General features: G+C 33.7%; 1 protein-coding gene across 5 annotated transcripts in view; it reads right to left on the bottom strand.

Annotated features, from left to right (window-relative positions):
* The window catches only part of LOC106978366 (A disintegrin and metallopeptidase domain 3-like), a 117,070-nt gene that overhangs the window by 55,980 nt on the left and 34,403 nt on the right, over nucleotides 1–26,687 (bottom strand). For all 5 annotated transcript variants that reach the window (XM_053216551.1, XM_053216553.1, XM_053216550.1 and 2 more), the window contains 5 exons: nucleotides 20,527–20,589; nucleotides 16,727–16,798; nucleotides 16,332–16,498; nucleotides 14,937–15,018; nucleotides 8,095–8,234 (listed from right to left, as the gene is read on the bottom strand). In XM_053216551.1, the coding sequence (XP_053072526.1) occupies nucleotides 8,095–8,234; nucleotides 14,937–15,018; nucleotides 16,332–16,498; nucleotides 16,727–16,798; nucleotides 20,527–20,589 (524 nt within the window). The remainder of the gene's footprint in view (nucleotides 1–8,094; nucleotides 8,235–14,936; nucleotides 15,019–16,331; nucleotides 16,499–16,726; nucleotides 16,799–20,526; nucleotides 20,590–26,687) is intronic.

Genomic DNA, 26,687 nt, shown 5'->3' with positions numbered 1-26,687 from the left:
ATGTACAGAAGTCAGTTGCATTCTTATACACTAACAATGGAGCAACAGAAAGACAAATAAAGAAACTGATCCCATTCACAATTGCACCAAGAAGCATAAAATACCTAGGAATAAATCTAACCAAAGATGTAAAAGATCTGTATGCTGAAAACTACAGAAAGCTTATGAAGGTAACTGAAGAAGATATAAAGAAATGGAAAGACATTCCCTGCTCATGGATTGGAAGAATAAATACTGTCAAAATGTCAATACTACCCAAAGCTATCTACACATTCAATGCAATCCCAATCAAAATTGCACCAGCATTCTTCTCGAAACTAGAACAAGCAATTCTAAAATTCATATGGAACCACAAAAGGCCCCGAATAGCCAAAGTAATTTTGAAGAAGACCGAAGCAGGAGGCATCACAATCCCAGACTTTAGCCTCTACTACAAAGCTGTCATCATCAAGACAGCATGGTATTGGCACAAAAACAGACACATAGACCAATGGAATAGAATAGAAACCCCAGAACTAGACCCACAAACGTATGGCCAACTAATCTTTGACAAAGCAGGAAAGAACATCCAATGGAAAAAAGACAGTCTCTTTAACAAATGGTGTGGGAGAACTGGACAGCAACATGCAGAAGGTTGAAACTAGACCACTTTCTCACACCATTCACAAAAATAAACTCAAAATGGATAAAGGACCTGAATGTGAGACAGGAAACCATCAAAACCTTAGAGGACAAAGCAGGAAAAGACCTCTCTGACCTCAGCCGTAGCAATCTCTTACTCGACACATACCCAAAGACAAGGGAATTAAAAGCAAAAATGAATTACTGGGACCTTATGAAGATAAAAAGCTTCTGCACAGCAAAGGAAACAACCAACAAAACTAAAAGGCAACCAACAGAATGGGAAAAGGATATTTGCAAATGACATATCAGATAAAGGGCTAGTATCCAAAATCTATAAAGAGCTCACCAAACTCCACACCTGAAAAACAAATAACCCAGTGAAGAAATGGGCAAAAAACGTGAATACACACTTCTCTAAAGACATCTGGATGGCCAACAGGCACATGAAAAGATGCTCAACGTCGCTCCTCATCAGGGAAATACAAATCAAAACCACACTCAGATATCACCTCACGCCAGTCAGAGTGATCAAAATGAACAAATCAGGAGACTATAGATGCTGGAGAGGATGTGGAGAAAAGGGAACCCTCTTGCACTTTGGTGGGAATGCAAATTGGTGCAGCCACTCTGGAAAGCAGTGTGGAGGTTCCTCAGAAAATTAAAAATAGACCTACCCTATGACCCAGCAATAGCACTGCTAGGAATTTACCCAAGGGATACAGGAGTACTGGTGCATAGGGGCATTCGCACCCCAATGTTTATAGCAGTACTCTCAACAATAGCCCAATTATGGAAAGAGCCTAAATGCCCATCAACTGATGAATGGATAAAGAAATTGTGGTTTATATATACAATGGAGTACTACGTGGCAATGAGAAAGAATGAAATATGGCCCTTTGTAGCAACGTGGATGGAACTGGAGAGTGTTATGCTAAGTGAAATAAGCCATACAGAGAAAGACAGATACCATATGTTTTCACTCTTATGTGGATCCTGAGAAACTTAACAGAAACCCACGGGGGAGGGTAAGGGGAATAAAAAGAGAATAGAGTGGGAGAGAGCCAAAGCATAAAAGACTCTTAAAAACTGAGAACTGAGGGTTGATGGGGGTGGGAGGGAGGAGAGGGTGGGTGATGGGTATTGAGGAGGGCACCTTTTGGGATGAGCACTGGGTGTTGTATGGAAACCAATTTGACAATAAATTTCATATATTGAAAAAAAAATTAAAAAAAAGAGAAACTGTTTAAAATGTCAATTTTAATACCACTTTTAGTATCAGTTGTAACTTCTCTTTCATTTCTCTCTCTTTTTAATATTTTTTAGAGAGCACAAGTTGGGGGAGAGGCAGAGAGGATGGAAGCAGACTCTGCGCTGACAGGTTGACACCAGTGAGCCCAATGTGGGACTCCAACTTAGGAACCATGAGATCATGACCTGAGCTGAATTGGCACACTCAACCAACTGAGCCACCCAGGTGCCCTCTGCCTTCTTTTATTGAAAAGTCTGGCTAAATGCTTGTTAATTTTGTTTATTATTTCAAATAAATTGTTCTTAGTTTCCTTTTTCTTTTCTAATGTTTTTTTTTTTTAATTTTTTGTTTTTCAGAGAGATAGAGCATCAGCCAGGGATGGGGCAGAGAGAGAATCCCAAGCAGGTTCCTCATCAGCACAGAGCCCAGTGCAAGGTTTGATCCCATGAACCATGAGATCATGATCTGAGCAGAAATCAACAGTTGGATGGTTAATAAACTGAGCGACCCAGGAGCCCCTGTCTTTTCTATTGTTTTTTAAGCATATTTCATTTTTTCACTCATCTTTATTATTTACTTCCTTCTACTAACTTTAGACTTGATTTGTAATTGATTTCTAGTTTCATACTGTTGTGGTTGAAAAAGATGCTTGATATAATTTAAATCATCTTAAATTTATTGAGACTTATTTTGTAGCCTAACATCATCTATCCTGGAGAGTGTTCTATATGTACTTGAAAAGAATGTGCCCTCTGCCAATTTTGGATGGAAAGATTCATCTGCTTAATGAATCATTTATGGCCAATGTTTTGCTGTCTGGATGATCTGTCCACTGATATAAGTGGGGTGTTGAAGGCTCCTACTATTATTGTATTACTGTCAATTTCTCCCATTATGTATGCTAATATTTATGTATTTAAGTGCTTCTATGTTAAGTGCATAGATATTTACAAGTATTACATCATTTTGTTCGATTGATCCCTTTATCATCATGTGATGACTTTTTTGTCTATTACAGTGTTTATTTTAAAGTCTATTTTGTCCGAGAGAAATATGGCTACCCCAACTTTCTTTTAATTTCCATCTGCATGGGATATCTTTGTCCATCCCTTCCCTTTCACTCCATGTGTCTTTGGATCTGCATTGAGCCTACTGTAGGTAGTATATATGTAAATCTTGTTTTTATTTGTCCATTTAATGACTGTATACCTTTTGACTGGAGAATTTAGTCCATTTAGATATTTTATTGATAGATATGTACTTACTGCCATTATATTGATTGTTTCTTATTGTTTTTGTAGTTCTGTTTCCTTCTGTCTTCTGTTGGTATTTGGTGACTTAGTGTTGTGTTTGCGTTCCTTTCTCTTTATTTTTTGTGTATCTATTATTGGTATTTTTTTGTGGTATTTTTGTGAATCTTTTGAGATTCATATGTAACATCCTATGTATACTGCAGTCTATTTTAAGTTGATGGCTGAGGGCTGAAGTTCAAGTGTGTTCCAAAAATACTACATTTTTGCTCCCCCTGCATTTTGTTTTTGATATATTTTACATTTTATTTTGTATATAACTTGACTAATTATTATAGGTCTAGATGACTGTCTATATTTGTCTTTTAACACTCATACCAAATACATGGGTGGTTGACTTGCTGCCTTTACTATATGTTTACCTTGAGTGACACTGCTTTCATTCACAGTTTCATTTCTAGTTAAGGCCTCTTCTTTTTCCACTGAAAGAATCCTTTAACATTTCTTGTGATATCTGTTTGGTGTTGATGAACTCCTTTAGTTTTGCTTGTCTGAGGAACTCCTCATCTCTCTTTTAACTCAAGTGATAATCTTGATAGGTACCGTATTTTTTATTATAAATATTCCTTTCATTACTGTGAATATATCATGCCACTCCCTTTTGAACGACAAAGTTTTTTCCAAAAAAACCCCTGATAATCATAGGAAGGTTTCCTTATACATAACTGTTTTTCTCTTGCTGTTTTTAAGATTCTCTGTTTATCTTTATATGTTGTCACTATGATTATAATGGGTATTGCTCTCTTTGAGTCCATATTATTTGAGACTCTTGTTTCCTGGACTTGGATATCTGTCTCCTTCACCAGATTAGGTTAAATTTTCAGACATGATTTCTTCAGATGTATTTTCTGATCCTTTTCTTCTCTTCTACTTCGGAGGGAGAGAGAGAGGCAGAGCATGAGTGGGGGAGGGGCAGAGAGAGAGAGGGAGACAACAGAATCCCAAGTGGGCTCCAGGCTCTGAGCTGTCAGAACAGAGACTAATGCGGGGCTCGAACTCACAAGCCATGAGATCATGACCTGAGCCGAAGTCAGACGCTTAACTGACTGAGCCACCCAGGTGCCCCTCTTCTACTTCTGAGGGTACCTATAAGTGTTAGTATGGCTGATGTTACCCTAGAGGTTCCTTAAAATAACTTCAATTTTTAAAATTATTTTTTTCTTTCTGCTTCTCTGATCGGGTGCTTTCCATTATCCAATCTTCCAGATTGCTTATCCATTCTTGTGCAACATCTAATCTGCTGTTGATTTCCTCTAGTATGTTTTTTATTTCAGTTATTGTATTCTTCAGCTTGATTTATTCTTTTTTATATTTTCTATGTATTTTTTGAAGTTCTCACTGTGATCCTCCATTCCTCTTCCAGTTTGGTGACCATCTTTATGACCATTCCTTTGAACTTTGCCTAGTGGACTATCCATTTCACTTTTCTCAGGTATTGTCGTCTTCTTTCATTTGCAACCTCTAGTGCCTCATTTTGCCTCCTTCTGTTTATTTCTATGTACTAAGCAGTTATGTCTCCTGGTCTTGAAGGAGTGGCTTTATGCAGATAGTCCTTTATGCAGGTACTGTGGGGCTCAGTAGTGCAGACCCACCTGGACTGCCAAACCAAGTGCTCCAGGACTCTCTATGGGCTGTGTGCATGTTCCTGTTCTGGCTAGTCAATGACAGGTGGTCACCAGACTTGCTGGTGAGTGGGGCTGTCCCTCAGTGCACATGTATATGAGTGAGGTTCAGCTACAGACACATTGGTGTTTAAGGCTGGCCCTTGGCCCATCTGGGAGCCCTGGCCATGACTCTTAGAGGCATGCTGGTAAAGTGGCTGGCTTGCCAGTGTGGGGCCCTTGGGAGGGGCTCTGGTGGTGGCTTATGACACCCACTAGGTCTGGCAGGATGGGGGGAGCTGCTTGGGTGGCAGCTCTCGTACTGACCAAGGGTGCACACCAAGAGTGGCGAAGGGGCACTGTATTGAATATTTGAAAGTTGCTAAGAGATTATATATTAAAAGTTCTTATTATAAGAAAAAAAAAGACTTGTTACTCCTAATGGTGACAAACGTTAACTGGTTTTCTGTCCCTTTGACTCTTTCCTCTCCTTCTGGGACCCCTATAATGTGAATATTGGTCTGCTGGATTTGTTTAGTAAGCCCCTTATTTAACTTCACATTTCAAAAATTATTTCTTTTTGTTGATCTGGCTATGAGTTCTACTACTCTGTTCGTGAGTTCATTGATCTTTTCTTGTGCTTCATCTAGTCTGCTTGTTAAATCCCTCTACTGAATTTTCAGTTCTGTTATTGTATTCTTCAGTTCTGTTTTATAATCTTAAATTCTGTGACTTCTATTTGGTACTTTCTTCTATTTTATATCTCTGTTGATGTTCTCACCTTGTTCATTCATTCTTCTCCCAAGCTTGGTGAGCATCTTTATGACCATTACTTCAAACAAAATTTATTAGGTAGATTACTTATCGCTGTATTATTAAGTCTTTTTCTGATGTTTTGCCTTCTTTTGTTTGGAACAAATTCCTCTGTTTCTTGATTTTGTTTTATTCTCTGTCCACTGCTATGCATTAGATAAAACAGCCTTCTCTTCCAGTCTCAAAGGGGTGGCCTCATGTAGGAGATGAGCCTTGCTATTCAGGCTTCTCCTAACTCTTGGTTGTCTCTCAAACTCTTGTGATTGTCCAAGCAGCCAATTTTAGTTTTTGGCTTCAGGTGGTTAAAGATGTACCAAGACCTTTAACTGTCCCAAAGGGGAGGAGCTCAATAAGCACCTAGGTTCAGGGTGATTGGAAGCCAGACCCTCAAGCAACAGCTTTTAAAGTATAAAAATACACACAGTGCTATGGGGCTACAAACATATACCTTGCTGGCCAACAGAGCAAGGAGATGCAGAGATGTATACTGTGCAACATTCTCAAACTTGGGGTACCAGATGATTATAAAAGTCCCTTTTGAGGTGCCTGGGTGGCTCAGTTGGTTAAGCATCCAACTTCAGCTCAGGTCATGATCTCACAGTTCATGGGTTCAAGCTCCACATCAGTAGGTTCGAGCCCCACATCTGTGCTGACAGCTCGGAGCCTGGAGCCTGCTTCAGATCCTGTCTTCCTCACTCTCTGCCCACCCCCCACTCACGCTCTGTCTCACTCTGTCTCTCTCTCTCACAAAAATAAATAAACATGAAAACAAATTTTTTAAAAAGTTCCTTTCCTGAGATCCCAGAGATCTTTTGTGAGTCAGAGAAAGAGCACAAAATGGCACATACTAGACTCCATTTCCAGAGTGCACCTTAGTAGGACTCTAAAGGTGTCCCAAACCAGAAGCCTGCCCCTCAGGCAGAAGCTCCAGGACAAGCAAATAGGCCATTTCACTGAAAGTTTGGTGTTATGTTTCAGTCTATTGTCTATGTATTGCCACAAAAGTAGTAGCCGGCCAAGAACCATCTCTTAATTTGTTATAGTTCCATGAGACCCAGGAATGCAAACCTTCCTGGACACCAGAGCTAGGTGATATGTCAGGCACCTCTACAAATTTCTCCATGGAAGAGATTGGTACTCCAGAGTACAACAGATGAAGACAGCCAAATTAGCACCTGCTATCTTAAAAGTTGTGGTATCCAAGGACGGTTCAAACCCTTTATTCCTCAAGGGAAAACTACTGGTTTCAGTTTTCTCCTGATTTGGGGTTGGCATGTGAGGGGTGGGAATTATAGAAAGATATAAAATTGTGCCTTAGCCTCCCCTACCACTCTGATATGGGTTTTTTTTTTCTCATTTGCCCAATATGTAGGAGTTCTTACTTAGTTTTTATATTTTTAAAGGAAAATGATCCATATGTAGTTATAGATTTGTTGTGTCTGTAGGAGGACACGAGTTCAGATTATTCTTATGTTGCCATCTTGAACCAGAACCCCTGCAAAAAATTCTTGGCATCTCCTTTTCTCTCAATTTTAAGAAACTGCTATAGATTATTATGAGAATCATCATTTCCAAATATCACTATATTCTTGCTCCCTCTGATATATTTCATACTCATTTTATAAGATAATTTTTATTATCCATACTGCATGAACCAATTAAAAATATATTTCATTACATTTATCATAAGATCCTAATTTCCACATCATGATTGCATGATCAGGCTCTTTTCTGTATCACATCCTGGACTTCTTTCCATGACTCACTATTTATCCTCATTGCATGTTACTTCTTTTTCCTTACGTCTAAAGCATTCTCCCTTATAGTCCCAGCTATATTTTTTTCACTTTTATCCTCCCCCCAACCTCCTTAACTTCAGTCTGTCAAGCTTTACAATCTTGTCGCTACCCAAGTATTAGTTCACTTGCTTTCACTGAAACTTTTTCAATGATATCTTTAATAACCAGACTCATTCTCTTTCAGATCCCAACAAAATTATTTCCATAATTATTCCTAGACTACTTTATCAGAATGTTTCTTCTCCCCATACTTTCCCTATTCATTTTCTTCTTGGAACCTATCATAAACTGTTTAGATTTTGTTTGTTTTTATGTCTACTTTTTAATTTTCTATCCCTGATGGACTAATGTATTTAGGACTTATTTATCTTATTAACTATTTGTAAATCAAACTAACACAATAACCGGGACACAGTAGATGTTCATTAAAATTTTTTTTGGTGAATGAATAAATTTTACTCTAAGATTCTAGTAAGCCCCAGAAAGTCATCATCAACATCCACTTTCTCTCTATACTAGAACGATTAAGCACAATTTCTATAATATCAAATGTCCACTTCCTTTAAGCATTAAATTAGCACATATTTACTTAATAAGAAATGTTCATAATCAGGTCATATTGAAAGAGATTGTACATTAAAGAATATTACAAACATTTCCCATGGGAAGATATAGATTTGAAAAAAATAAAACCTTACATTGCCTTAGGGTTCATTATGCATGTAGTTCCTGGACAGTAACAAGTGAGGATGTCATTATTATATGTTAATCCCAGATTAACTCCAAGCAACTGTGTCATAACAACTGAAAATGCCTCTAAAGTTATCATCTTTGGATACTAAATAGAAAAAAAAAATCACAATTGTTGCCTAACTTGTTTATCTATTTTATCTTTTCAAGTAAATATAATGTATATAAGTTAAACTAGTATAACAAAGTTCATTATTTTCTTAAGAATATGGAAAAAATAGGCAAATTTTGTTATTATCTTTGAGTAATAGTATTTTTAGTCCAAATGGCATTGACAAATAACGAATAAGATTAATGCAATTTCATGTTTTAATGCCATGCTACTGATTTAAATCTGAATTTTTTTAATGGAAAATAATAAGCATTGCTTCTGTAACTATATTACTTTTCATGTGAACAATTAGAAAAAAGTACACAGATTCTTAAAGGTTGCCTTGGCTATTAGTTTTGACTTCAGAAACAGTTTTAGGGAAGAAATCAAATTAACTTTCTTCTAAAGGCAGAATGTGCAAGCAGCATTTTTTTTTTTGTCTTAAAAACTAAAACTTGAGAAGTAGTGATGTCAGCAGCATGGAAATTCTTGGCAATCAATGATTTTTACATGATCTCTATAGTTTTGCCTTTTATAGAATGTCACAGAATAATAATAATATAATATAATATAATATAATATAATATAATATAATATAATATAATATTAATATAATACAGGATATAACAGCACTTAGCCTTTTTTCCAAATGGCTTCTTTCATTAACCAGTATCCATTTAAGATTCCTTTATGTCTTCAAATGCCTTATGGCTCCCTTTTTAAATAACTGAATAATATTCCTTTATATGTATTTATTCCAGTTTTTTTTATCCATTCAAGGATCCATTAAAGGATATCTTGGTTCCTTCTAATTTTTGCCAATTGTGAATAAAGTTGCCATAAATATTCATGTACATGATCTTGTGTGGATATAAGAAGTTTTATACTCATTTGGGTAACTGCCAAAGAGGACAGTTGCTGGATCATATGGTAAGAGTAAGAAATTGCCAAACTGTCTTCCACAGTGGCTGTACCAGTTTGCATTCCTATGATCATGAATGAGAGTTTCTGTTGCTCCACATCCTTATGTGTTTGGTGTAACCAGTGTTTTTGACTTCCAGTACAAAGCTGAAAAGGACTGGGAAGTTACATTCTTGCCTTGTTCCTGATCTCACTGGGAAAGCATTTAGTTTCTCACAATTAAGGTGTTAGCTGTAGGTCTTTTCTAGATGTTTCAAGTTAAGGAAGTTCCCTTCTAGACTTGATTTTCTAAAATTTTGTCACAAATGGTGTTGGGATTTGTCAAATTCTTTTTCTGCATCTATTGTCATGATCAAAGAAGTTTTCTAGTTTAGTCTAAGGATGGAATTGGTTAAATTAAATGATTAACTAGCCTTACATACCTGAATAAATTCTGAGTGTAGGTGTCAACAAGGAAATTTAAACTATTCTAAAAAGAAATTCTAGAGCGGAAAAATGCAATAAATGAGCTTAAAAATCCACTGGAGGTATTCAAAATTAGATTTGATCAGGCAGAAGAAAGAATCAGATCTGAAGACTGATCATTTGAAATCATCCAGTCAGAGAAGTAAAAAGAAAAAAAGAATGAAGAAGATAGAACCTATTGACATGAACAAGCAGATCAATGCATGCATTATGGGGATCTCAGAAGGAGAAAAAAGAAAGAAAGGGACAGAGAGTTTATTTGGAGAAATAATGACCATAAACTTCAGAAATCTGAGTGAACTGTTCAACAAACTCCAACGAGGATAAATCCAAAGAGACCCACAAATTTCCCATTATAATCAAACTGCCATAAGGTAAAAGTGAGGAGAGAATCTTGAAAGAAGCAAGACAAAAATAACTTGTCACATATAAGGGAACTCCCATAAGATTACCAGTAAACTTCTCAGCAGAAATTTTACAGGCCATAAGGGATTAGGATGAATACATTCAAACTGCTGAAAGAAAGAAACTGTCAACCAAAATTATTGTATCCAGGAAAACCATAGTTTAAAATATAATGAAGACATTAAGACTTTTCCAGAAAAATAAGAGCTGAGGTAATGAACAAAAGTTAATTACCACTAGACTTGATCTATAAGAAATGCTAAAGGGAGGCTGTCATGTTGAAACTAAAGGATGCTGGTTAGCAACATAAAGCCAAAAGAAAATTATAAAGTTCTCTAATAAAGATAAATACATGGACAAATATAGTAACATATATTATTGTAATTTTGGTGGGTAAGTTCACTTTTAATTATTGTATAGAATTGGAAGGACAAATACAAAAAAAAAAAAACAAACAAAGCCTATAATCTATGTAATAACATAAAATGAGAAATAGAGCTGTAAAGGAGTAATGTTTTTGTATGCAATTGAAGTTAAGATGTTATCAGTTTAAAATACTATTAATGTTAATATATTTTAAGTAATTAAAATGGTGATTAAAAATAAAATATGTACACAATATACACAAAATGAAAACAGAAGGGAACCAGAGCATGTCACAATAAAAAAAAAAAATCAGTGGAACACAAACGAAAGCATTAAGAGAGAGGAAGGGACAAAATGTTACAGGGTATAAAGAATAAAATTAGCAAAATGGCAATAGTAAGCTTTTCATATAAGAAATTAATTTAAATTTGAATAAATTAAACTCCCTAATAAAAATATACAGATAGGTTGAAAGATTCAAAAACAGACTCCAACTATATTACTTCAGATATAAGACTTACATAAGCTAAAAGGTTAAAAAGGAAGAAAGATATTCCTTGCAAATTATAACCAAATGAGAACAGGGGTGGCCATATTCATATCAAACAAAATAGACTTTAAATCAAAAACTATTAAAAGGGAATAATAAAAGGGTCAATTAACCAAGAATATATAATAATTATACTTATGCACCAAACATCAGAGCTCCTAAATATATGAAACAAGTTTTGAAAGAATTGAAGGGATAAACAGAAACATAATATCAAAAGACTATAGTACCTCACTTTTAATAATGGATAGAAAACTTAGACAAAAGATAATTAAATAAAGGACTTGACAACAGTATAGACCAGCTGGACCTAATAAAGATATACAGAACATCCCACCTAACAAGAGTGGAATACACATCTTTCTCAAGTGAACATAGAATATTCTGGGGGATAGACTACTTGTCATACTACAAAACAAGTAACTTTAAAAATATTGAAATTATACAAAGTATCTTTTCTGATCCCTATGGATTGAAGCAAGAGAATAACAAGTGAAAGAAAACTTGAAAGTCCACACATCTGTGAAACTTCAACAACAGACTCAGACACCACTAAGTCCAAGTGAGAAGTCACAAAAGAAATGAGAAAATACATTGAGATAAAAAGAAAATGAAAACACAACATATCCAAACTTACAGGATCCAGTAAAAGATATGCTAAGAGGCATGCTTACAGCTGTATACACATACATTTAAAAAGAAAACAAGGGCGCCTAAGTGGCTCAGTCGGTTAAGCCTCCGACTTCAGCTCAGGTCAAGATCTCGCGGTCCGTGAGTTCGAGCCCCGCATCGGGCTCTGGGCTGATGGCTCAGAGCCTGGAGCCTGCTTCCGATTCTGTGTCTCCCTCTCTCTCTGCCCCTCCCCCATTCATGCTTTGTCTCTTTCTGTCTCAAAAATAAAAATAAACTTTAAAAAAAGAAAAAAAAGAAAAACAGATGTCATATCAACAGCGTAATTTCACCACTCAAGAAATTAGAAAAAATGAACCCCAGCAAAAAGAAGGAAATGAATAATACAGATTAAAGCAGAGAAAGAACAGAAAAACAATAGAAAAAATTCAATAGAACAAATAGTTGGTTCTTTTAAAAGATCAACAAAATTGGCATATTCTTAGCTAGATTAACTAAGAGATAGTACTCAAATGCTTAAAATAAGAAATAAAAGAGGGGGCACCTGGGTGGCTCAGTGGGTTGAGTGTCCAACTCCTCATTTTCACTCAGGTCATGATCTCACAGTTTGTGGGATTGACCCCCACCTTGGGCTCTGGGCTGACAGAGCAGAGCCTGCTTGGGATCTTCAATCTCTCTCTCTCTCCCTGCCCCTCCCCAACTCATGCACACATGCCAGCACATGTGCGTGCACACTCTCTCTCTCAAAATAAATATATAAACTTAACAAAAAGAAATAAAAGACATTGTAAGTGACGTCACAAAATTTAAAAAAATGTAAGAGAATACTATTAAAAATAGTAATCCAATAAATTGGATAAGCAAGAAAAAAAGGATAAACTCCTAGAAACATACAATCTTTCAAGACTCACTCATGAAGAAATAAAATAATAACTACTAAGGAGATTGAAATAATGGTAAAAATAGTAAAAACACCTCCCAAAAAGAAAAGCCCAGGACCTGATGATTTTACTGGTAAATTCTACATTAAACATTAAACAAAGAATTAATACCAATCCTCCTCAAATTCTTCCAAAGAATTAAAGGAGAAGGAACACTCCTAAACTCATTCTGTGAAATCATTCTATGATTACCCTGATACAAAAACTCAACAAGAAAACTATAGAGCAATATCCTTAATGAATATTGATATAAAAATCCTCAACCAAATACTAGCAAACTGAATGGAATAGCATATTAAAAAGATTCTACACCATGAGTGAGTGGTATTTATATCCGGAATGTGAGGAACATTTAACATTTGAATAGCTATCAATGTAAAACCCCATTTTTGAAGAATGAAGAAAAAATACCACATGATAATCTCTATGCTGAAAATGGATTTCACAAGATTCAACATCTTTTTATAATTAAAAACACTCAACAAACTAGGAATATAAGAAAACTACCTCGACATAATCAAGGACATGTAGAAAAGCCCACAGCTAATGTCACACATGCTGGTGAAATCCTGACAATTTTACCTCTAAGATCAAGAACTAGATGGAATACTCACTCGCCACTTCTATTTAACATAGTATAGAAAGACCAGCCAGAGCAATTAAGCAATAAAATAAATAAAAGGCTTATAGTTTGGAAAGAAAGAAGCAAAATTATCTCTGTTCGCAAATGACATGATCCATATGTAGACATATATATCACTGGAATAGATTAAAGAGCCTAGAAACAAACATTTGCATATGATTAAATGATCTATAAAAACGTGCCAATATGTCACAATGGGAAAGGACAGTCTGTTCAACAAGTATACTCAAGGGAGAAAATACAGCTTTTTCAATAAATGGTGATGGGAACATTGGATATCCACATAACAAAAGAATAAAGTTGGACCCACATATTTCACCATATACAAAAATTAATTCAAAATGGCTTAAAAATCTAAATGTAAGACTCAAAATTATAAAACTTTTGAAAGAAAACAGGAAAAAACTTCATGACATTAGGTTTGACAATTATTTCTTAGATATGATACCAAAAGCACAGGCAACAAAAGTAAAAGTGGACAAATGGGACTACACCAAACATAAAACTTTTGTGCTTCAAAGGACATGATCAACAAAGTGTAAAGGCAACCTACAAAATGGGGGAAAATTTTGCAAATCGTATAGCTGATAAGAGACTAACATCCAAAATATAAAGAACTCATACAATCCAAAAACAAACAAAAAAAAACTCAAAGCCATTAAAAAATGGGCTAAGGACTTGAATAGACATTTCTGCAGGGAAGATTTCACAAGGTCACAAGGTATATGAAAAGATCCTCAATATTACTAATAATCATAGAAACGTAGATCAAAACCACAGTAAGATATCACCACATACCCAATAGGATGGCTACTGTAAAATAAAGCAACTGCAGAAAGTAACAGGTGTTGGTGAGGTTGTGATGGATATAATGTGAACTGCTGGTGGGATTATCAAATGGTGCAACCATTCTCAAAATTAGTATGATCATTCCTCAAAATATTAAAGATGACCCAGCAAACCTACTTCTGTGTGTGTATGTGTGTGTGTGTGTGTGTATGTATATATATATATACGTATATATATATATATATGTATATATATACACACACACACACACAAATATATATATATACATACATATATCCAAAATAACTGGAATCAGCATTTCAAAGAGATATCTGCACTCCTACATTTATTACAGCATTATTTATGATAGCCAAGGTATTAAAAACAACTTAGGTGTTCATTGACATGTTAATGGAAAAAAATAAAATGTCACCTATACGGACACACATAATGGAATGTTATTCAGTCATAAGAAGAATGAAATCCTGCTATATGCAACGACATGTATGAACCTAGACTGTACTATAATAAGAGAAGTAAGCCAGACACGTGAAGACAAAAATTGTATGTTCACCATTATATAGGGAATCCAAAAATGTCATACTCACAGAAGCAGGTAAATAGAATGGTAGATGCCAGGGGCTAGAGGGCTTGGAAAATGGGGCCATGTTGGTGAAAAGGCACAAAGCTATAGTTATGCAAGATGAGGAGTTCTTGAGATCTGTCTCACAATGATGTAACATCATAAGCACTACTGAACTATATGCTTAAAATAGCTAAGATGGTAAATTTCACATTCTGGGTATTTTACCACACACAAAAATTTTAAAATTGTAATATTTGACTTTCAAAATCCAAATAAAAGGTATTTCATAAAAATGTGTCAAAACAGCATGGTAGAAACACTATATGTATGTTTGTTCCCTGAAATAGATATTAACTTCAAAAGGTGATATAATTACTAAAGAGATGGAGATAAAAATGCATACCAGAGCAATTCCTGCAGCAAACTTTGGATTGCATGCCATTCCATGATATGTTGCTCCTACATAATTAGGATGGTCTCTATAACTAAATAACAAAATTTATTCTTGTAAATAAACATACTTTATTAATAATTTAATGACGTTTTAAGAATTGGATTCCTCAGTAAAACTGTTTTTTGAAACTTGAGTATTACATATTGAATCTAATGTTTTCAATCATTTTGTATTTGATTTCCCACAGTTTCTAAAAGTTAAGTTCTAAAGTCCACTTTAATGTCATATGATACACAGCCCAAAACCCAGCAGTGCCTACCCTTCTGAAAAATGAATCATCACTCTTGCCACCACTGGATGGATATAATTCTAAGATGTACAAGTCAGGATAGTTTACTGCCATGATTTGCATTAATTGATTCTGTAAAGTGTATAAAAAAGGATGCATTGGAGGACAGGGAGAGAAAAGACAATATGAGGTAGACTCATATTGAGAGAGAGGATACAGAAAGCATCCTCACACATTTCAGTCCCATTAATGTTGTTCCTGAGTCCCCAGACCTGACCTTAATGCAGTAGGAGACACCAATAGATTTATAAATATATTCCATATTGCTTAAGACCTTCTGAATTATGTTCTTATTTTTCCATGTAAATTAATCAAATTAGTAAAGCAAACATCTATATGAAGGCTTTTGAAAGCTATAGTACAAATAGTTATATATCTATACCTTAGGTTATTATACAAATACTAGAAGGTAACCATATTACTATTTTAATGTTTTTACTTTAACCAGTTTTATATGCAACTATTGCATTCTGTTAACTAATTTATATTTTATTTAATATTAAAGTGATAGTTTCAATTATTTAACTCTGAGAAAATCTTTAAAACCCTTGAGGCCCCATGTTTATCCCAAGGCTTTCTGAATTTTCTTTTTTTTTAAATTTTTTTTAACATTTATTTATTTTTGAGAGAGAGAGAGACAGAGCATGAACGGGGGAGGGGCAGAGAGAGAGGGAGACAGAATCGGAAGCAGGCTCCAGGCTCTGAGCCATCAGCCCAGAGCCCGACGCGGGGCTCAAACTCACGGACTGCGAGATCGTGACCTGAGCTGAAGTCAGATGCTCAACTGACTGAGCCACCCAGGCGCCCCAGCTTTCTGAATTTTCAAATTTAATACACTTCCATGGGTAAACAGTCCACTCTGAGAATAATGGCCTGCTATGATTTAGTGTCCTACATTGTTATTAGATTTTTATATTTTGCATTTTGCTAATACAGTATGCATACGATTTTTGAGATGTCTTGTCATAACCCATAACACATTTTGCATATAATTCCGATCACTAACATATGAGGTAATTTTATAAATTCTATATCAATGCAAATAATGCACCTACATTAATAAGTATGCCATATCACGAGACCTTTGAAATAAACTTTTTTCTTTCCATGACACAAATCTTTGTAGTACTTCATCAGCATCCCCATTAGTTGAAATCTTATTTTGATCTGACCAGAGCTCCAAAGAAGTTAGCTTAACAGTGACTTTAAGCTGGGAAAACATCTAAAAATAAAAGTTACACCACATACAGGTGTTAATTAGTCATAAGCATTACATTACATCTCTATACATAATGCTAATATATTCACTTCACTCATTTTTGGAGATGAGATTCATCAGTGCATAAAACTAGTTGTTAAGAATATATTTTATAAAATTGTAAATACTATTTATACAAACAATGTTATTGCATTAATAGGAATGTTTAGTATTTAAATGAAACACACTTACAGCATTGATAAGACCAAAGATATGGACAACTTTCTCAACTGTACCTGGCACTTCAGAGCCCATATAATCAAACTGAAAGACAAATTTTGTTCACTATTAAAAATTACTAAACCAGCACGTTTTAAATGGATATAAGTGTCAAAATAATGCAGTGCTCAGTGAAAGGAAAAAAAGCAGAATTAAGTGCTTAGTAAGTTTTAGGCTTAAACCTAGGGAGCTTATGCATTAATAATAATAAAATGAGAAGTTTGTGATTATCTTCTTCCTAACACATACAGAAATTACGGGTTGAAAGTTAAAGTTCCAAGATTGTATGACTACTAACAATAGGAACCAGGACTCAAATCTCTTAACTAAAATGCTAAGTCATTTTTATTTGATACAGTATGCTGCCACCACCATTTTCTTCAACACAGTAAGAGAACATGACTATATACCTCATATAAACAATGTACCATAATAATAAAAATACTCAAGAAATTGTCCTCATTCAAAGAAACAAAAATCACATATTACCTCTGAAATGCTTTAATTATATGTATATGCACATACTTGGTAGACTGAATAAAAAGTATTTTAATGATGTTATTTTTACCTACATGAATAACTCGATTGTGGTTATATAAGATAATGATCTTATTCTAGGTAAATGAACACTGAAAAAAAGCTTCATGATGCAATTTACAACATACTTTCAAATACAGCACAAGTGATAATGGGATACAATCAATGGGATACAATAAATCTAAGTAAATAGAGTATAGGTATTTTTTGTATTACTCTTATTCTTGCAACTTTTTGGAAAATTTAAAAATATTTCAAAATAAAATATTTAAAGAGTTGAAGTAAAATAAAAATAATTGCAGATGAACAAAAGCTGAAGCAAATTCATCAACAGGCTAAACAGAAATGTCAGCAACGGAGACCTATAAGAAGGAACAAAGAGTTTTGAAAATGGTAAACATGGGGGGAAAATGAAATTCTTTTTTCATTTCCTTAATTTCCTTAAACAATTGAATATTAAAAGAATAAACTATTGTGTAGTTTAGAACACATGGCAAAGTAAAATATATTACAATAACATCACATAGGGTTATTTTTACAATTATTTTCATTAATTTTTTAAGTGTAGTTGACACAGACTGTTACATTAGCTTCAGGTGTACAACATATTAATTTCACAAGGGTAAACATTACCCTAAGCTCATCATAAGTGTAGCTATAATCTGTCACCATACAAAGCTATTACAACATCATTGACTTTATTCCTAACGCTATGCTGTGCCTTTTATTCTCATAACACTCACTCCATATCTAGAAGACTGTATCTCCCATTCTCCTTTACCTATTTTACCTATCCCCCACTCCCTCTATTCTGGCAATCATCAGCTTGCTCTCATTGTTCATGTGTTGAATTCTGCTTTTTATTTATTTTTATAGATTCCACATATGAATAAAATCATACGGTATTTTTTTCCCAGTCTGACTTATTTCATTTAGCATAATAGCCTCTAGGTCCATCCATTATGTCACAAAGAGCATGACCTCATTATTTTTTAAGGCTTTACAATGAAACCACACAAGATCCCAAATAGCCAAAGCAATGTTGGAAAAGAAGAACAAAGCTGGAGGCAACACAGTTTAATATTTCAAGATATATATATTATAAAGCCGTAGTAATCAAAACAGTATGGTACTGGCACAAAAATAGGCACATAGATCAGTGGAACAGAATGGAGAGCCCAGAAATAAACCCACAATTATATGGTTAATTAATCAATGACAACAGAAGCAAGAATGAACAATGGGGAAAAGACAATCTCTTCAATAAATGATGCTGCAAAAAACAGACAGCTATGTGTAAAAGGATAAAACTGGACCACTTTCTAAACACTATACACAAAAATAAACTCAAAACAGATTAAAGACGTAAACGTAAGCCTTGAAACCATAAAAATCCTGGAAGACAACACAGGCAGCAATTTCTCCGTCATTGGCTGTAGCAACATTTTTCTAGATAGGTCTCTTGAGGCAAGGGAGACAAAAGCAAAAATAAACTATTGGAACTATATCAAAATAAAAAGCTTTTGCATAAAGAAATCATCAACAAAACAAAAAAGGGACATACTGAACACAAGTAGATATCCACAAATGTTATATCCGTTAAGGGGATAATATCCACGTAACTTTATTTTTATAAACCTCTTACATTATATGTGAATGGGTATAACATTAATTCTAGATTGTGACAAGAATGTTAATTGGAACCACTCCAGAAACCAATGGGGTAAGATGTGAGAGATAAAAAGGTACAGCAGCAACATATAATATAGGAGATAAAGATAAAAGCTAAAAAATACCCCATTAACCCAAGGGTAGCAAAGGAGGAACAGAGAAGCAAATAACTAATAACACAAACAATACTAATAGCATAGTAGTACTGAACCTACACCTACAGTATTAGTACTTTTGATAAAACTTAAATCAACTAAATGTATAATGAAAAGGCAGGGATTATCTAAAAAAATCAGTTTACAAAGTCATACTTGAAAATTTAAGACAGATAAACTGAATACAAAAAAGAAGGAATACTATTCATAGGATATTATAAAGAACTCTGGAGTTCTTTATTGTTGTTTTTGCATGATGACATTTGCATTGAAAATTCCTTCTGTTATTATTGGAATGGTAAGAAGGTATCCAGCTAAGTGGAGAGAGAAAAGTAGGCTGTCTATATTTAATATTAGCAACCTCATAGGGACAGCTATGACAAAACATAATTCCAATGCTTATGATACTGGTTTTGGACAAATAGTATTATTCCCTATGTAACAATAACAAAAACCTAAATCTAAATGCCCCCAAAGGGCATTAGCCAGTAAAATACATTAAATTATATTAAATATATTAACCAGATATTATACAAATGTTAAAACTAAATTAATATATTTAATATGTGGAAACACAAAATAATTTACAAAATAGTATATGTAAGACAAAGGTATAAGAACATATATATACATGTATGTATATTAAAAACAGAAAATGTGCATAAAACTTATCTCCTGGTAATAAAATTATATGTGCTTTTCTCTTTATTATTTTGTCTGCCTATTCTTTTGTATTATTTTTATAAAAATTATTTAAAGATCTAAATATTGCCTTTTATCAACAAGATCTAATTTTCAACATTATGGCACTTGATAAACCTTATATAAAAATATCAGTAATAATGAAAACATAAGATTTCTTAGTTGCCACCCATAATGGCTTTGCTGATTATATATAAATAAAAATTTCCCTAACTAAATGAATATTCCAATGGATAATTCTTCCCATTTTTAGAATATAGAATTTCTGCCAGAGAATCCAAGAAATTGTAAAGCATAAAATAATCTTATAAAAGATAATTTTTAATAACAGGGATCTCCCATTTATAATAAACTAAATAGCTTATTTTAAAATGGAAATTAATTTATGGAAGAGTTTCCTCACAATTTGGAGTGGATCCAGAAGTACATGCAGCTAGTTATAATCGAATAGGTTATAGTATAGTAGAACACTTCCATACATACAAATTATATATTATTGCTAGAATTCTATATTTATAAGTTAACACTGTAAATATTAGTCCCCCATGTTAATCCAAAGGCAACTGACAACATTTATGTCCTGCTACACTAAGATACATATTTCAAAGAGTAAAATATATCTGTATTTAAGACAAGGAGAATTTTCTTTTTCACATTCCCATTAAATATAAACACAAAACAAAGCTATTATATATCAATAATGCATACCAAGGCTTTATCCATAATGATTTGTATTTTCAGAAATCTGTTCAATAATGCATCCGAATCTTTCTGCAAAACAGAGGACATGAATTAAATAAAACATGAAAATAAATAAAAAAATTATTAAAAATATATTCTTATTATCATGCACATTATATATGTATCTATATACACATGGAGGAAGAAAGAAAGAAAGAAAGAAAGAAAGAAAGAAAGAAAGAAAGAAAGAAAGAAAGAAAGAAAGAAACTACAGATACATAAAGATACAGATATTGGTAATAGGAAAATGACAATGGACGCCATTGAATAAAAAGCAGGTGACATTCCAAACACAAATTTTAGGAATAAAACGAAAGCTTCTATCTTATATTCTTTATAACTAAGATCCTCATGATGGACAACCCATGTTTCGCTTCACTCTAAACCTTTGTCTTAGACCCTCCTCAAACCTTCAAGCTAAATAAACTCCCATCATCTTTCCCCAAAACACTGCCTTTAGTTACTCATTATTTTTGTACATTTAACTAATTATGTTAGCTTGATCACAGTTCTATCAATTGATATTAATGGATACACCACCCATGTATCCATTTCTATAAATAAAATAAAAAGTGTTTCCATCAGAGCCCAATATGGCTCAAGGCAATCAATGATCTGCTTTCTCTCACCATAGGGTAGAATAATCTATTCTAGAATTTCATAAAACTGGAATCATATGTCACATACTTTTTTACATCTGGCTTCTTTCACTCAGCATTTATCCATTATGTTGTGATTATTAATGCATTAGTGTTTATTAAAATAGTATGCCATTTTAGAAATATATCCCAATTTGTTAATACATTTACCTGTTGATGATCACTTGGATTATTTAGACATTTTAGCTATTATATATAAAGCTGCTATGAATATCCATATAGAGGTCTTTGTGCAAGTATGTTCTTTACTTTTTCTCGGAAAATCTTAAAAGTGGAATACCTAAGTCATATGGTAAGTGTGGATGTGTAATATAATGCCAAAGTGCCAGATTGCTTTCTAAAGCAGTTTGATTATTCTGCATTTTATCAAGAACTAAAAAAGAGTGCCAATTACTCCACATTTTTGCCTGTATTTGATATTATCCATCTTCTTCATTGTATTCATTCCTGTTGGTCCATACTGAAATCTCATTTATGTTTTAATTTGCAATTCCCTGATGTTGAATGACCATCTTTCACAGGCTTACTGCTCATTAATTTAGTTTCTCCTAAATTCCCTACCAGAAATTTTATGTTTAGCTTTGACTTTTAATTAAGTCTATGCTTTAATTCAATTTTTCTGAATAGGGGCCAAAATTCATTTTATTTCATGTGAATATCCAGTCTTTTAGCACTGCTTGTTGACGGGAGTATTCTTTAGTTTTTCAGAGTCCTTAGCACCCTTGTGGAAAATCAATCAGCCAATAGCATGTGGGTCTATTTCTGATCTATTCTGATCTATATACCTATATACCTATATACCTACATTTATATCACTAACACAATATGCACCTCTATACCAGGGGTCAGCAAACTATGGCCCGAGATACAGCCACCTGTTTTACAAAAAATATATATGTTTTATTGTAACCTAGGCATACCCATTTGTTTATATATCCTCTACAGATGCTGTTTTCTTGCAAAAACGCTCAGTGTTATAACTTGCAACAAACCATCTGCCCCACAAACCTAACACATTTACACTTTGGCCCTTTAAGAAAAAGTAATGTTAAGTCTTTCATCTTGTTCTGTTTAAAACTGTGTGATTATTCTAGGTTACTTATATCTCTCCCTATGCATTTGAGAACCAATTTCCACAAAAATGTTTTCTGAAATTTTGATTGGGATTACACTGAATTTACAGATCAATTTGAGGAAAATAAACAACAACATGAATTTCTTTCTTTCCTGTGACTTTGCTAGACCATCTTTTTAAAAAAAGTTTATTTATCATGAGAGACAGCGCATGCACACACAGGCACATGAGTGGGGGAGGGGTAGAGAGAGGGAGAAAGAGTCCCAAGCAGGCTCCGCACCGTCAGTGCAGAGCCCAATGTGGGGCCTGAACTCAAGAACCATGAGATCATGACCTGAGCCCAAATCAAGAGTCGGGCGCTCAACTAACTGAGCCACGCAGGCACTCCCAGACTCTCTTATTAGTCCTGATAGCTTTGGTGGAGATTCTTTAGTATTTTCTATGTATGGAGTTAAGTCACTTAAAAAAAGAGAATTTTTTTTCTTTCAAAAACGTATGTCCTTTATCATTCTTTCTCCTGTTGCACTCTCTAGTAACTCTAGGAAAAAAAGTGGCTGGAAATAGTGAGGGCAGACAGTCTCGCATTATTCCTAATCTTATAGGCTGTTTTAGTCAGTTCAGGTTCTTAACAAATATACCAGACGAGGTTGCTTAAACAACAAACACTCTTACTAGTTTGCAGATAGCTGTCTTCCTACTGTTTGCTCATGTGAGGGGGCACAAACAGATCAAGGAAGTTTTCTACTCCCTAGTTTATCATGAATGGGTGCTGAATTTGGCCAAATGATATTTCTGGAACTACTGATATGGCCCTGTGGTTTTCTACATAAATCTGTTAAATTGTTTCATTCTTGTATTGCTGTACTGATTTAAGCCATATTTCCTCAAAGTCACATAGATATTATAGTCTTAAAATTCTTGAAAAAGTATGAATGCTTTTATATTATAATGGCAACTTGACTAGACAAAAATTGTTGGGATTTTTATACCTTCCAGAGAAGTCACTCTATAAGCACTATCTTATAAGCACTTCATTTGGCTAAGGCTAAAGTCAGTCTGTTTCTCTACTTTTATAGGTGATTTGGGGGCCAAGATGCCTATATTCATTATTGAGGGTACCTACATGGCTCAGTCAGTTAAGCATCCGACTCTTTATTTTGGCTCAGGTTATGATATCATGGTCCACGAGATCAAGCCCCACATCGGGTTCTGCACTGACAGCATGGAGCTTGCTTGGGATTCTCTCTTCTCTCTCTCCCTCTCTGCCCCTCCCCTGCTCATGTTCTCTCACTCTCTCAAAAAATAAATAAACTTTTTTTTTTTAAGTACTGCTGTATATTTCAAGTTTTCTATAGCCTATCCGAATTACCTGTTTAGGATTAATATTTATTTATTTTTTAATGTTTTATTTATTTTTAAGACAGAGCGAGACAGAGCATGAGTGGGGATGGGGCAGAGAGAGAGACACAGAATCTGAAGCAGGCTCCAGGTTCTGAGCTGTCAGCTCTGTGCTGACGCAGGGCTCAAACTCACGAACTGTGAGATCATGACCTGAACCGAGGTCGGATGCTCAACCGACTGAGCCACCTGGGCGCCTCTAAGATTTCTTTTTAATGTGTGTTTATTTTTGAAAGAGCATGCATGCTAGTGGAGGAGGGGCAGAGAGAGAAGGAGACAGAGAATCCGAAGCAGGCTCCACGCTGTCAGCACAAAGTTGGACATGGGAACCCAGAACGTTGAGATTATGACCTAAGCTGAAGTAGGATGCTTACTCAGCTGAGCCACCCAGGTGCCTCAAGGATTTAGATTTTTAAATGAGCTATTCAATTTTGATTATTATTCCTTTCCTGTTCTTTTTGTGTTTGTATGTCTTTTTGTCATTTTAAAAATCACTTTTAATTGTAGGGGGGGTTTAAGGAAGGAACAGGGGTAAAAGCATGTACCCAAAATGCTTTTAACAAATAAGCCCTTTACCATATTGTTTGGTTTTTATTCTACTTTTCAACTCTGGTTATAGTGAAGGTATTTACCTTGTTTATGAGTTCATTTCTGTTTACTTTCAACAATATAAAAATATACCTAAAACATAAGGTTGTATATTATTTTCTGTTCCTTATTAAAATCTGATATAGTGAAGACAGTTATTTTGTATATCTGTGCTTGTAAAAGCACTAGTCATGTGAAAACAAACTTAACTAAACCTATAGATCTAAGCCTATCAAATTCAGGATAAAAAGCAATTGAGTTATTTCATGAAAGATATAAATTTCACAAACACATAACAATTACTCACTTATCTCCAATCCTGCAATGATATCCCTGGTTTCTTCTTAAATTCTGAAATTTCTGTCTCTATTTTACTTGATCATTACATTTGTTCTGTACCCAAGTTTTACATAATCACCCCCAATTACCTTGTACACTACATTAGAAAATATTGTGAGCAAATATGAATAGCAGTAACAATATTTATTGATCACTTTTTTATTTGTCCACACACTATGCTAAGTAATTTCCATTTATAAACTTAGTCTTTGAAATAACTGTATGAGCGAAGTATTATGTTTACTTTTATTTTTTTTTTACAGATAAGAAAATTTAAACACATAAAGGTTATGTTACTTTCCCAAGTTCTTGTGGCTAAAACTAATAGACTTGGAATTCAAGCCAAGGCAGCTGGGACTGTATGTTACCTCTATCTTGTCTAATCTCTGCCAAGTGGTTGATGGCTTCAAGTGTTGTTATTTGTCTTTTCCAAAGTTATGTCCATCCCTTCAGGTTCTTCTTCTGCCACGGCAAAGTATTCATGGAATCTTTTAAAGCTTTCCAATTTACATATATGATAGTGCTCTATTTCAGTGGTGAAAATTGTCTTAATTGTGTCTAATGTTGTATTACAACATGCAGACAGTTTCCAGAGCTAGCATAAAGTTTGGGGTCATTTCTTAGTTTCACTAAAAATGAAATTTTCATCTCTATATATGTTTATACTTCATCATTTTTTAAGTTTCTGGAAGTACAGTTTTATCAATCTGTATTCATACTACTAACTTTGTCAAAATAAACAAAAGCAAATTAAAGCAACAGGGAGATGGAGTTCATTGTAAATTCAGTTCAGGTTTCATTCGTAACTATTTTGTTTTGCTTGTCTTCAGTGTGATATCCAATTATGATGAGAATATGTGGACAGAGATTCATTTATTCAACCATGATGATAAAAGTAAAGTTGTATAAATATTCTTAAGGAGGAAGTTAGGAGGTATATACACACAGACATGTACATACACACACACACATATACATATATGTGAAAAGTATATATATATATATGAAAAGTATATATATATATGAAAAGTATATATATACATATATATATATGAAAAGTACATATATATGTAAAGTTAGGATATACACATATATATCCTATATAAACCCTATATATACATATATATATATGAAAAGTTAGGATATATACATATATATCCTATATATACAAATATATGTGTATATATATGTGTGTGTGTGTATGTATATATATATATATATATATATATATATATATATATGCATACACACACACACACATGAAAAAGCCTTTGGAAATATGCCTACCTTAAGTGTAAGCATTTATAATCAAAGTGTAATTGTTCAAAACTATTGTAAACTCATGCAGATGGATTACTTAATATAAAAATATAAATATGCAAAAATGGCATAATTTTATAAAATATATACATTTCAAGTTTATGCATATATATGAAAACTATAAAATAGCATACATCAAAATGATGATAATGGATTCCACAACTGCATTTATCTTTAGAAAATAACATGAGGGCCCATTCTTATTATCCTTACATATGCATATGTTTAATATTTTAATAGATGCTAACCCAAATATTATTTAATTGTAAATAATAATAAATGTAATATAATGTGTATTTTCCTTTTGATAGCAAAAAGGAAATTTCAAAGCATTTGTGGTTATACAATTTTTTGTTTAAAAATTATCTACATATTTATAAATCTACATTTATAACTAGATATATAAAAATAATTAGAACAGATAATCCAAACTTCTAGCACTATTTTGAGATGATGACCTTTGGGACAATTTTTTTCCCTCTGTTCTAATTTTAAATTTTTAATAAAAATAATAAAGAAAAATGTGCTGGTAAGGAAAATGTAGAGAAATTAATAATCAGCAGATTTGGATACCATTGTATTAGTAGTATGCAAATTCAGTGACAATGAAACTTTTTATATGCATGAAATATACTTTCAATTACGGAAATGTGAGTACTTTGATTTTTAAATTATGTGTGTTTATACCTATTACAGTTTGTAAATATTATCTGACTAAACATCAAAATACATTTAAAAATAAATATCTT

Source organism: Acinonyx jubatus, chromosome B1, assembly GCF_027475565.1.
Source record: "Acinonyx jubatus isolate Ajub_Pintada_27869175 chromosome B1, VMU_Ajub_asm_v1.0, whole genome shotgun sequence".
Taxonomy (NCBI): domain Eukaryota; kingdom Metazoa; phylum Chordata; class Mammalia; order Carnivora; family Felidae; genus Acinonyx; species Acinonyx jubatus.
Note: the sequence above shows the minus strand (reverse complement) of the source record. Positions and strands in the feature narration are given on the sequence as shown.